Source organism: Rhopilema esculentum, chromosome 21 (assembly GCF_057945365.1).
Source record: "Rhopilema esculentum isolate cy_ngs chromosome 21, ASM5794536v1, whole genome shotgun sequence".
Lineage (NCBI taxonomy): Eukaryota > Metazoa > Cnidaria > Scyphozoa > Rhizostomeae > Rhizostomatidae > Rhopilema > Rhopilema esculentum.
The window spans coordinates 12,536,110-12,549,272 of NC_142835.1; the positions used below are offsets into that span (position 1 = coordinate 12,536,110).

The 13,163-nt window shown below is 35.8% G+C and overlaps 1 protein-coding gene across 2 annotated transcripts in view; it reads right to left on the reverse strand.

Moving 5' to 3' along the window:
- The window catches only part of LOC135684368 (DNA polymerase epsilon catalytic subunit A), a 38,461-nt gene that overhangs the window by 21,229 nt on the left and 4,069 nt on the right, over positions 1–13,163 (reverse strand). Inside the window, exons 2-18 of one of the 2 annotated variants that reach the window (XM_065199904.2) lie at positions 10,143–10,223; positions 9,760–9,803; positions 7,685–7,779; positions 7,398–7,477; positions 6,817–6,954; positions 6,521–6,575; positions 6,040–6,117; positions 5,755–5,862; positions 5,437–5,547; positions 5,038–5,123; positions 3,741–3,796; positions 3,018–3,081; positions 2,597–2,657; positions 2,293–2,364; positions 1,642–1,755; positions 1,311–1,403; positions 1,070–1,189 (exon numbers count right to left, since the gene is read on the reverse strand). In XM_065199904.2, coding sequence (XP_065055976.2) covers positions 1,070–1,189; positions 1,311–1,403; positions 1,642–1,755; positions 2,293–2,364; positions 2,597–2,657; positions 3,018–3,081; positions 3,741–3,796; positions 5,038–5,123; positions 5,437–5,547; positions 5,755–5,862; positions 6,040–6,117; positions 6,521–6,575; positions 6,817–6,954; positions 7,398–7,477; positions 7,685–7,779; positions 9,760–9,803; positions 10,143–10,162 — 1,395 coding nt within the window. In that variant the 5' untranslated portion in view covers positions 10,163–10,223. Of the gene's footprint in view, positions 1–1,069; positions 1,190–1,310; positions 1,404–1,641; positions 1,756–2,292; positions 2,365–2,596; positions 2,658–3,017; positions 3,082–3,740; positions 3,797–5,037; positions 5,124–5,436; positions 5,548–5,754; positions 5,863–6,039; positions 6,118–6,520; positions 6,576–6,816; positions 6,955–7,397; positions 7,478–7,684; positions 7,780–9,758; positions 9,804–10,142; positions 10,224–13,163 lie in introns of both variants that reach the window. The other variant, XM_065199903.2, reaches the window with a different exon arrangement.

Consider the following 13,163-nt stretch of genomic DNA (forward strand, 5'->3'; position numbering starts at 1 on the left):
CGAGGTTAGGGGCACCTATAAAAAAGAGCCTAGAAGTTTATCAAAATCTTAAGACAAAAACTATTGTGATCTATCAAGGTTAGAGGCATCTATAAAAAAGAGCCTAGAAGTTTATCAAAATCTTGAGACAAAAACCATTGTGATCTATCGAGGTTAGAGGCACCTATAAAAAAGAGCCTAGAAGTTTATTAAAATCTTGAGACAAAAACCATTGTGATCTATCGAGGTTAGGGGCACCTATAAAAAAGAGCCTAGAAGTTTATCAAAATCTTGAGACAAAAACCATTGTGATCTATCGAGGTTAGAGGCACCTATAAAAAAGAGCCTAGCAGTTTATTAAAATCTTGAGACAAAAACCATTGTGATCTATCGAGGTTAGGGGCACCTATAAAAAAGAGCCTAGAAGTTTATCAAAATCTTAAGACAAAAACTATTGTGATCTATCAAGGTTAGAGGCATCTATAAAAAAGAGCCTAGAAGTTTATCAAAATCTTGAGACAAAAACCATTGTGATCTATCGAGGTTAGAGGCACCTATAAAAAAGAGCCTAGAAGTTTATTAAAATCTTGAGACAAAAACCATTGTGATCTATCGAGGTTAGGGGCACCTATAAAAAAGAGCCTAGAAGTTTATCAAAATCTTGAGACAAAAACTATTGTGATCTATCAAGGTTAGAGGCATCTATAAAAAAGAGCCTAGAAGTTTATCAAAATCTTAAGACAAAAACCATTGTGATCTATCGAGGTTAGGTGCATACTCTTCTATTATTTTATAGATGGTTTAAATGAGGTCCCCTGCAAAAGGTCACTGATGCAAATGGACACCGATGAAAATCTTAATTCTTTTGCAAGCCTTTTCAGTTCAATGAAGCATGACAACTTATTTCGACTATTAAAAAAACAAATTCAACCAAAAGGCAACAGAAGCAACAACCCCTTTACACATATAAAAACAGAATTTAAAAATGACAAAGGAAAACAAAATATGCAAACAATTTTCGATAGCCAGTTATATTGCACAATTTCTCTTTTAACACCGGAATCTGGGAAGCATAGGTTTTAAAACATACCAGCCTGAATCTGCAAGGAATGTCACTTCTGAAAACGCCAGATTCTAGAGCTTCCACGTGACCACCGACATATGTTTCGCTTTCAAGAAGATGCCCATCACTCGTGAACTTATTCAATGCCTAGAGAAAAACAGTTTTTAGTGTACTGTACGAGGTGGGCGATTTGATTGCAAAAATAAAAAATTTGCCAAATTGCAATTTCAGTGAGTATAACAATGAAACTTTGCATCAAAAAGCGTACCTGTTCCTGTTTGTTTGGGAAAATGATATTGGCATGGAACGCTTGTACCATCAGCAATGTCTCACATAATGAGCCTGATCCTTTCCGCAAGACCTTTAAAAAACGATTTTCATTGCAAATAATTTACATCACTAGGGGTCAAGTAAGTTGTGATGGATTTATATCATAAATAAAAATGACTACATCTTCAAAATTCCTAGATACCATAGAAAATATTCTTGCAAATATTTTAGAAAATATATATCGCTGAGTCTCATGGTAGATGATCAGTTAAGTTGATAAAAAAACAGACTGCACTTTTGGAAATTTAAAAAACAGATATTAAAATTACCTCATCTGGTTCCATTGGAATGATGGTGCAAAGGGCAAATATGAAGGGGTGCACATATTGCATATAGAGGTAATAGGTTGCCACAGCATCAGAAACTGAATAGTTCGAAAGGACCTGAATACAAGCAGATTAATTGAGTATTCTTTAAAATCATGTAAAAACAAATAAGAAGACGAACTTGACAATCATGACAAACTTATATGAAAAAGAATGTGATAAACCAACGTCTCAGCAAATAACAGAAAACAAAAGGCGTAGCAAAGATCGGTGAGATCGCAAGATCTTATCGTCTACGTATAACGATGACATAAAATTTGGTATATAACCATAAGCATCTTCCTCTTTTATATGATTGATACCCATTGATTAAAGTATCCAGAAAAGAAAGTAAAGAAAAGTAAGGGTCTTGTAATACGAAAAACAGCTAGCAGGCAGTGGCCAAAATGCCACTAGTAACCTTTTGATTAAGTTAGTCAACAGAGCTATATTCAAAGGCGTATTTAGAGTCCATCCCGCTCTCAAATAAATTAGAATAAAGCCTAATGGCTGGTTTAATGATGCCAAAGTACTGACGTCTTTGTGAAGAAAACTTCGGAAGGGAAACTTTGCTTACAAGGGAAGACGAATACATCACAGAAAAGATAATCTTACTCTTGGTTCTTCACTGGCCATTCTACACATATCTTCTGGATCCAGTTGTACTGGATCATACCTCAGCTTTGCCTGGAAATTTTTTATAAATCAATTAAAAACTGCAAAAAACATTGCCAAAGCATTAGGGCAATTTGTGGAAATAGCCTTTTTACAACAAAAGGCTATTGTGTACAAGGACTCTAATTGCAAAGACACCGAGCTCAACGAATCTGATACAACTATAAAACAGGTAAACATTTATCGAACTAATAGTTTTAATATGCAATAAATCATAATGCCTTTTAGAGAAACGATGAATTACCTTGGTGACAGCTTTGAGACCTTGGCTCCCCACAGGCAAGTAACTATCTCTTTTCACCCATCTGTAGCAACAAAAATTGAAGAAAAAACAATTTATTGCGAGTTGGCTCAACCTAATTCTACATGCTAACACTTCTGCTAAATTGGCTTGTCGAAGCACCTACGGAAGCTGATAGAGTTGCGACCCACTGAGTTTGATTGTATCTGATCTGTAACTTTCTGTTTATTTAGCAATGGTAGCTCAAATTCAAACATTATAGATTTCATCAATCATCGCCGATTCATTATTCATAAATTGCACATACGAATTAGAATAATCCCGAAAGATTTCTAGCAGGTCATCAATAGAATATAGCGCAGAAGTACAGCAAATGAATAACCTTTTGGGAATTATTTGACGGGGAAGCTTATTTGGAGATTACCTGATTGCGTCCATGTGAATAGCATGTCTTGATTTGTATTCTCCTTGTGTATCTGGTTGAAAACCTAAAATAATAATTAAAAGACAAGAGCTAGGGTGTTAATCAAATTTGACTTACAAAACCAAAACTTCCTCAAAACGGACATATCAACAAGAACCTTTTTCTCTCGCTGATGACGATATAAGCATCATTATCAAAGATCAATAATTTTGAACAATCTTCCTATTGAACAAAAACAAATATAAACTAAAACCAGTTTTGTTAAAATGAACAAAATATAATTGCTAAATTTGTATGATCATGCTTTTGATAATATCAATTATCAGTGCTATCCCCCCCCCCCCCAATCTTGAAGTTCGTTTCAATTTTTGTCCCTTTTGTACAGCTTCTGTTAACAATTTTCGAATTCCACAAGTGACTTGTAGCTCTCTGGAAAATTTTCAACTACTTTACAACTCTACTTTGCTTAACTATTTATTAATAGAATCGTGCAGATCTTTGTATCATATTAGCAGCATATTACTCTTACTTTTTTTGATACTGTATTAATCAACTGGTATTACTTGTGTACTTGAATTGTCACTTTCCCTTTTAACTTTCCGTAGATAGGAGGGTAAATAGTCTTTGCCCGAGTAACACTGACTTGGTCATTATAACTGCCCTACTTCTTGCAAGCTTAAATTTCATCACCTGTGTTAGGCTAGAGAATTTTCTAAACATTACCTATTTCTTTCTCCATTTCCATGTTATGAACTTTGGCTCTTGCTTCAACAAACGGCCTTAAATAAAAGTGATTTGGTGTAATATTTGAAACATTAAATAAAAAAGGAAATGTATTTGAATAATAAATAAAAGGGGTATTTTTGTACCATGCTGTCAGTTGAAAAGCATTGACTTCAAGATTGTTAGTAAGTTCAAGGACAAAAGCACAAATCTTACATTGTTTTTTGTGACGCCTTGTTGACTAGGACTACGATAACTCAAATATCCATCCGACAAAAGTGGATATAAAGAACACTAAAAGATTCGCCAACACGTAAAAAGGGCAAACTGTCTTAGTTCTTATGGTATCAAACAAAATTACACACCAAAATGAACAACAATTTTTGCTTCAAAGAACGTTATCTTAACCTGGTTTTTCTGTGTTCAGGTTTTTAATTGCAAATTCAGATTGCAATACATTGGATTTTCCTATCAAGCATGTAGCTTCTGCTCTCTAGTAGGTTTCTAGACAGCATATTCATCACATCCTCAATCCATCAAATTGTACACTATTCGAAATACTCTTCAAAGCCAATTGACAATATACTTCGATATACTGCAGCAAAAGATTAAAGGTAAGATTGCCATGTAGCAAAGTTCCTTTTATGTGAATATTATCTAAATGTTTGGCTCTATCCATTAACCAGGCTTATTCATAGTCAAATTATCTACGATATTTATCAACAATTCCATACTTTACTCGCCGGTCGGTGGCAAACCTTAGCAGATATCATCATATATAAGTAAGCGGGATATTCGAAAACAGCGACAACTTTTTTACATGAATTAACAGATAAAGTACTATTCGTAAATATGGTTGGCTTGCTTTTCTTCAAAAGCCACCAATTTTCTCTCCCGTCACTTTTGGTCAGCATTTCAATATTGATTTCTCTTTCCCCTTGATCATTATCAAACGTTTTATACTCTGAGGAGTGTCACACGAAACGTGCCTCTGCATTATATGTTATGTTTCTGCTTTTATGCACTTTTTGAAATTTGTAGCACAATAAAATAATTTGAAATGGTAATCTTTATGAAAAAACTTACGTTGGAAAAACGTGCAACTAGGCATTGAAATGCACGCGGCAGAAAAAGCCTTTAGGGATCTAAACTATTGCTGTTGTTGAGGAAGAGGAAGCAGAAATGTGTGCTACAGCTGGTTATGAAATGTGAAACTGGAATATTTTACTGGAAGATGCATGAATATATAGCAAGGAATGTATTAAGACTAGACATCGCTTGAAGAGAAGTGACTTACCAGTCAAAGAAATCTCCATTGTACGTCACAAAGATGTTTGGTTTCACTTCAACCATGTGGTCAAAGAACTTTCTTAGCAGGGACTCCTAGAGATTGCGAAATTTAGAAACTGACGCATCATGCATTCAAAATAAATTGAGTAGGCAATGGTAAATTGAGTAGGCAATGGTAAATTGAGAAGGCAATGGTAAATTGAGAAGGCAATGGTAAATTTCGACTAAATCACATCTATGAAACACTCCATAATTATGTCTACTCAGGACAAAAACAAGATTATTTTTTGGTTTGTTTTTCTCTCAAGTATCGAGTATAGGCAGCATCATTATTATTGAAAAAAGTTGCAACTGGAGCAAAAAATGATTTTGAAAGAAAGAAAGAAAGGAATTCACATGAACTGACCTCATTTGGTTCGTTGAACACAATGATTGGACCCTCGAATTCTGGTCTTGGGGTGTACTCAAAATCTTCGATATCTTGGGAGACGATCTCTCTGTTTGTAATCAGATATCCCTGTTTGTAATGGCAAAATCAAAACATATTGAATAAGCCCCTACCTTCTGGTGAATGGAAAACATCTCATTCCACTTAAAGATATCAAATTGGTACCACCTGAGAAATTTCATCTTAGGGAATCTAATAATTGAGTCGATGAAAAAAATCAAGATTCTCAAAGATTAGTGAAACGAAGGTAAATATAAGCAAAAAGAATAGACAAACCTGCCCATCAATCATGTATGAGATCATCATGATCGAATCGATTGACGAATCTGGAAACTTTAAAGGTAGCTTCGTAGTTTCAATATCGAATGCACAAACCACAGGGTCCTAGAATCAAATGCCAAGAGAAACATCAAAGGAACAACTGGCAGCATTAACAAAGCGGAAAAGGATAAGAGTCATCTTCAAAATAAACGTGAATGAAAGAATGCAACCCAATCTGTTACAATAGGGACATCTTATCCACACGGAAAAGGTCTGAGAAAATGTAAATAGCTGACATACAGGCCTGTGAAGAAGATCGGTCCGTTGCTTGATGTCGACATACGTGATTCCTTTCACTTTCACGTCGTACCAATGGCCCTAGAAGTAGCAGCAGCAATGTATGAGACAGCCACTCGGCCTAAATGCCCCAAAAGGTGCATTTTTAAACAGAGGTCATTATGAATACAATAAACTTTACAGGAATTAGACATTATAATCATGGCTACATTTACCAAAGTTTATTTTCAGACCTGTGAAGATCTGCAGAATCTTTCTAAGCTTTACCAAAAAATCAGTTAGAGGTACAAAAAAGATAACTGTCAGTCACGCCAAGACGGTCATCAATGGTAAATTATACCTTCTTCTGCATCCATTGTGGGGGCTTTGCTCGACAGTATTTTGCAGGGAATGCATCGAATTAAACATTTCAAAAGTAATCAATGGATCCTATCAAATGTAAACTTATGGAAGACACAAAATACGCTTTGGGCAAGTCACTTACAACGTTGATTTTGAGATCAATGGAAACACGCACATGATATGGTACATCGTATTCTCTGAAAAAGTAAATTAATCTTTTTTTAGGAAAACGAGAAGGTATTTGTGTAAGAGTCCAATATCTCGCGAAGAAATTGGCCGAGCTTCAACTAAAATCTAGCATTAATTCTAATTCTTTCCAAACCTTTGTGATCGATCGTGAATTTCAAACTGTTTAAGACTTATTTGAATAATATAAGACATATCATAAAAACTGTATCAATTGCAGGATATCTTAACGGGTATATTATTAAATTCAACCTGATATCAATGATATTTTCTAGCTGGTTTGACAGCCTTTTCGCCTCCTGCTGGTCCTCGTTATCGCCCATGAACATAGCATACGTTGCTTGGGCCTTTTGGTGATCCCTGTTCTTCCGAACCATACCCATGACATCTCTACGAAATACATTGAAAACAATCTAGAGGCGTAGATTATCAAAATTACCCTGGAAAGATGCAACTATTATGGCATACTAAACCAAAACAAATTCGGCCAAATATTGAATTCGAATACATTGAAAAGGCAAAAAGAATAACAAAACTGTTGCATTTATTACAATGAAGATGGTTGCGCTTTGATGTTGGTTTTGCAACAAATTTCTGCGTTCTAGTGCTATCAGAATTTTGGGTAATTCCAGTCAGTCATATTTACCAGCAAGAACGAGGGACAGCGATCTCTCTGTAATTAGTATATTGACAAAATCCATTGAATTTGGTCAAGTTTTTTAAAAAATCCACCCTATAAGGGGGGTAACAAAACTACCGCACTTGCCAATGCTTAAGGCACTGCAATTGTCAGTTATGTAAACCACTGAAAAGTTCGGTTAAAAACAGCATACCTTTTGACTTTGATTAAATCATTCACATTGAAAAATGAGATCTTGATGTAATTTCTTTTCAGTCCAGTTAGATGATTGGCCTGGGCAAATAAATTTACAACATTAACTTGTTATATTAGTAAATTTTTATATCATTCTATGGATCAATACAACTTTTTTCTTTTCAAATAAACATAAAACATTTGGCTGCAGTTATTAGCGAGACCAGCCCTAGCAGGAATTTAGAATTCAGATTCTAACAAGTTGAATTATACTTTATCTCATCCTATGAAAAACGGATAACATACTAAGTCCAAGTCTTCTTTTGAAACAGTTTCAATGGCTGCTATCAAACCAGAATACTTTTTGTTCAAATGATTTGCCAGCTCTCTTTCAGTGTCCTATAAAATTTTTTTAAAATTAATATATATCATCAAAAATTTAACAAAATACAAAACATCATGGAAAAGAAAAAATGTGAACAATTTCATGGCGTTACTGAACTTGAAGATGGCTTTGAAAAAACAAACATTTCACAACATAATACCAAAATTTTTTATTTTTCTGACGTTTTATACTTTGAGGAGTGTCAGACGAAAAAGCTTTTAGTAGTATGTTGGGAAATATTCTCTTTTTTCAAAGCCTTTAAAGTAAAAAAATAAAATTTGTCAATGTTAAAAAATTTGAAGATAGCACGGAAAAGCAGAGGCTATTACTAAAACAGAGAATAGGGAATCGGGGAATCGGGGAACCGGGGAATCAGGGAGCCGGGGAGTACCGAAACCAGTAAGCCAATTTCCCAGTTTTATACCTTGTTGGAAAAGTCTATGCGTAAATATTTCATTTATAAGACCAAAACGCACATCAGCGAAATACAGTTGGTTGGACTCAAGCTAAATAATGAAAACTGGCATGCATCCACGGCTACTGCAACAGCGAGGCACTTTCAAAACCATATAATGAGACAGCTCAAAATATCTACTGTCTGATGTCTACTGAGACGGCTTTGAGGGACTGCATGACATTTTCATGGCCCTGAATATTATCTGTTCAGTTCTAAATTTCACTTTCCTTATTCCAGAAAATTTTAGTAGCATAGGGTGTGGCTCTTAGAAAAAAGTGTGTGGTCAAGGTGCCCTCAAACCCCTCTGTCCCCTCTCTTTCCAGATGCTTCCTACGTCCTTGACCTGTTTTATTCTATTGACCTATCACTGACCAACGATTTAATTTTCTTGTTGGAGGGAATTCAACCTTAGAACTACAGACCACATGTGGCTTTACAGTGAAAAAAGAGAAACAGGTTATGGCATTTTTATTATTGAATTCCAAACGTTGTCGTTTCAAACGTTCTTAATGAAACTTTGTCAATCAAACTTTCTTCCAGCCAATAAATTAACAACTCTATTTGAAAAACTTGTTAAATATAATATTCTAGTTTGCTACTTTCCAGAAGGATTTTTTTGATTTTTTTAAGCTCGGTGCCCTGGGCACTAGGGTTTTAAACAGACAGATTGTCCTCTTTTATGGACAAATGGATTTTCAAATAATATATGTTTCTCGAAAAACGTTGACTCCCTATGAACACTGATTAGAAAGCTAGCACTCTGTTTTGACAAAAAAGCTCATCCTTCACCAGAAAGCCCAAAGAGTTCTTTTTTTCTTTTTGAGAGCGGGATGCAAAGTATGAAGTCTTTCTTGGAAACACTCACATGCCTGCTCTGAGCCAAAAATGATGAATATGTCAATGACATATCAGAAAAATGTCGTTGGTTTTTTAATTTGGTCTGTTTCATGAAAGTTAAAGAAGATATTGGACCAAAAGGACTACCCAAAGCAACCCTGTCAAATTCTCGGTACGTTTGGCTATTCAAGCTGACTTCAACGCTTCAGGTCAGGGCCTCCGATGAAGGGGGGGCCGGGGGGCCTTGGCCCCTCAACTTTTTTGCAAAACAATATAGTTTTTTTCAAAATCGTTTGTGATGGGTGTTAAATTTTCCCTTGGCCCCCCCACTTTTCAACCTTTGTCGGAGCCCATGCAGGTGGCACTGGTCATTACCTCTATAAAAATTTCCTCTGTGGTAGGGGAGAGGGCAATTAAAATTGCTACGATACAAAGCATTAACACAAATCTACGACTAGCTGAGAGGTTGGCAACAGTAGCGTGAATTGGTCAATAACAGAAAACAAATCAAATGCGCAACTCTTCCCCTCACAGTATTTTCAATCAACCTAGAAATAATTTTCTGCATATTCCTGATCAGCATCTGACATTTAAACTCTGAAGAATGTCGGATCTACAATGCTTTATTTCTGCTTTCCCATGATATCTTCATATTTTGCAGAATCAACAAAGGCTTGATTGATTGTTCAAAGACTGCCTACCTTTTTTGCCAGAACATAAAAATATGGCCGAAATGGGAGAGAGACCTGAAAAATTGGAATAGAAAATAAAAAAATTTGCTTCTAGAAACAGGTTGAATTGCAACTGTTATTCATTGTGATCCTGATCCTGATCATTTTTATCCTTCTCAGTAGTGAAAAAGAATAATAATAAAAAATAATAATGTTTAGACAGGGTACCCTCTTCAACACACGGAGTGCTGTTATCAATGAGGGCCCTGTTTTACAGCCTGGTTCATTACTGCACACCAACAAATTGCAAACTATTGATTATCCTAACACTTTGAATAAGACTTTGTTCATTTAAATTACTGCATGCCTTAAACAGGGTAGTAGAAAATAACAGAAGCAAAATTTTTTGACAACCTTGAATCTGTCACCATCATCTTGAACAAAATAATAATCAACACAACTGATCAACTTTTTGTCTTCATCTTGAATTTCATTCTATGACAAAAGGAGAAGAAATATACTTGAAAATTTGCAAATCAGTGAAAAATGGAAGAGACAGCGCATAGTTTTCAAATTAGCTGCAAGACTTATAGTTGGCATAAACCCCAAATTCCTACAATGAAAATCTCAGCATAAATGCCATAAGTCAAACAACAATTTTCATGGAAACTTTCAAAACTCAAGTGAGTTTCTAATTGAGTGTGTTAATTTGATTGATTTTTTTTTGCTTTCATATTACTTTCATTTGCTTTCAGAGGTTTTCCACAATACTATCTAAAGTAATGTTGTTTATAAATCATCTTCAGCTTAAACTGAAACAATCAGGAATGTTATATTTTCTTTGCTCTTCCTTGTTTGGCGCATTCTTTCAAATCCAAATCTATACTGCTACTGGCTATTTTACAACAAGGAATCAAATATATTCATGCAATATTTTCATGTTTTACATTTCTAATTGTCTTACAGAACCTATCTGTCTATCTGGTACTGCAAAAAACCCAATTCATTGCTATGATGCTAAACTAATTTTTGAAACTCTTCAGTTTATTTTGGGCAACTTTGGTATATTACCAAACCCTTGCTATTATGAGAAAATAACTCATTCCTATCAAGCAATCTCCTATAAACAGAATTAGATATTTTCAATTTCAAAATACAACTCTTGAACAGTTTTACTTAAGCAATCATTGTCAACTATATGCTTCTAAAGTTTTACTGGTAAGTTTGCTTGAGTTTTCTTGGTAAGAAGTGAACTTGGTTTGAACAGGTTAAAGAAATTTTGTGTAAAAAATAGACAGTGCTATTAGATACCCATTTCTTAAATCAAGAATCTCTGGGATATTAGGTATATAGCCATCTCCTGCTGTATTTTCAGGCCATTTCGTAAAGCAATTTTCACAAGGGCTCAGAAGGGTAGGGGTATTAGGGTATCAACTGCCCACAATTCCCTTTCCATTGGTTTTCTAAATGCATGATAACTGCCAATTTTTAAACACACTATTTGATGCAGCATGAAAAATAATGAAGTGATGAAGCAATAGTGCTTTGTTTTCATAAGCAACTGGACCTTTCATTAAGGAACTAGCTTTTCTGTAAATGTCTTCCTTTCTATTTCAAGCAAACATGTTTTTGCAAATGGCCTACCCCCAATAGTTTGGGAAGGGGGCTTTGGTGAGGGCAAGGGCAATCAGACCCCCCTCATTAGCCCCTGATGTCAAACAAAGAAAACATGCACATTGAGTGGGTATCTTGTTGGGTGTGATGATGATAAGATGTGCATGAAAATCGCCACATCTAAAGATTTACTTTTTGGCTTAGAAGTGAGTCAAAATCGACGTTGCTAAAACGAGGAACAAGCGGAACAACCTAGTAACAAGCGGAACAACCCAGTAACAACCCAGTAACAAGCGGAACAACCCAGGAACAAGCAGAACAACCCAGTAACAAGCGGAAATGTGAATTAATTGTTTAGTAAATACCACATGGGGGCGTTTATAATCCAACTCTCTGAAGTTTGTGTGGGCTAGAACTATCAAGAGGCCGTCAATCATGTCTTCATCAGTTTCGGAAGCTTTGTGATTTTGCCAACGGACAGAGAGAATCTATCGACCCCGGAACGGGACGAAAAATAAATAGTAAAGCATGCCTAAAGGGGTATGGGGAATGCTCCCCCAGACATTTTTTGAAAATGGTGGCTGCTCTGGTGGCTATTTTGGTTGCTAAAATAGCTATGCTGGGTAAACTGCTCTGGCGGCAGTGGCTAAGATAGAGGGATTCAGAGGGGGGCAACAAAACCCTGTAGAGCTAGACCGAGGGGCAATTCACTCTTGAAAATTGCGTACAAGATTTTACCAAAACAAAAGGATTTCTAGGGATTTTCAGATAAAGCAATAGGATTTTTATAAAAGGTGTACAAGATTTTCTTGGAGTGATTTGCCCCTCGAGCTAGACTCCTATTTTGTCGGAAAACCTCTGGTCTTCTGGAAATTTTCTATGTTTATCTACTTGCCATGTTTTATAGGAAAGAATTTAAAGCTAAATGAAAAAAAGAATATCTGAATATGTCAAAATATTTATTTATTTCAGTTCTGGTGTCGTTATATTTTGTGTACTTAGATATGATTGTATTTAGAGTGTATTATGGCTCTTCAACTAATTTTATTTAGATAAATACATTTTTTTATGATGATGATGATGGAAACGCCAAACATCGGTTGCGTGTTTGTCACCCTACCATCAAAATTTCACGATATTGCGCCATTCAATCGCCTGGGGAGAAAAATGACATTGATGTGCCTACAAGAAAAATCATGCCCTGTCGTGGGATAAAAGTCGGAAAATCCAGGAACCAGGAAACTGATGGTTTGCCTAGAATCATTTTTACTGAGGCGGAAAGTTAACCTCTTCTTTAATCAAAATTATAAGTTGTAAGAGTTTGCCCATTGTATTCCTTCCCATGCAGTACATTGTTATAAAGGAAACATACTACAGTAAGACAATTATTGGTGGGGCTTCAGAAACCCCCCCCCCCCAGCCCCCTGGCTCCGACGGGCCTGAAAAATGTGATTGCAACAGGGCTACATGTACAGATTTACACTATGGCATGCACATCTATTTGCAACAGTGTGTCTGTTGTGATCGAATGTATACGCATGCTTTACTATTTATTTTTCGTCCCGATCCGGGGTCGATAGATTCTCTCTGTCCGTTGGCAAAATCACAAAGCCTCCGAAACAGACGAAGACATGATTGACGGCCTCTTGATAGTTCTAGCCCACACGAACTTCAGAGAGTTGGATTATAAACGCCCCCACGTGGTATTTACTAAACAATAATTCACATTTCCGCTTGTTTCTGGGTTGTTCTGCTTGTTCCTTGGTTGTTCCGCTTGTTACTGGGTTGTTACTGGGTTGTTCCTCTTGTTACTGGGTTGTT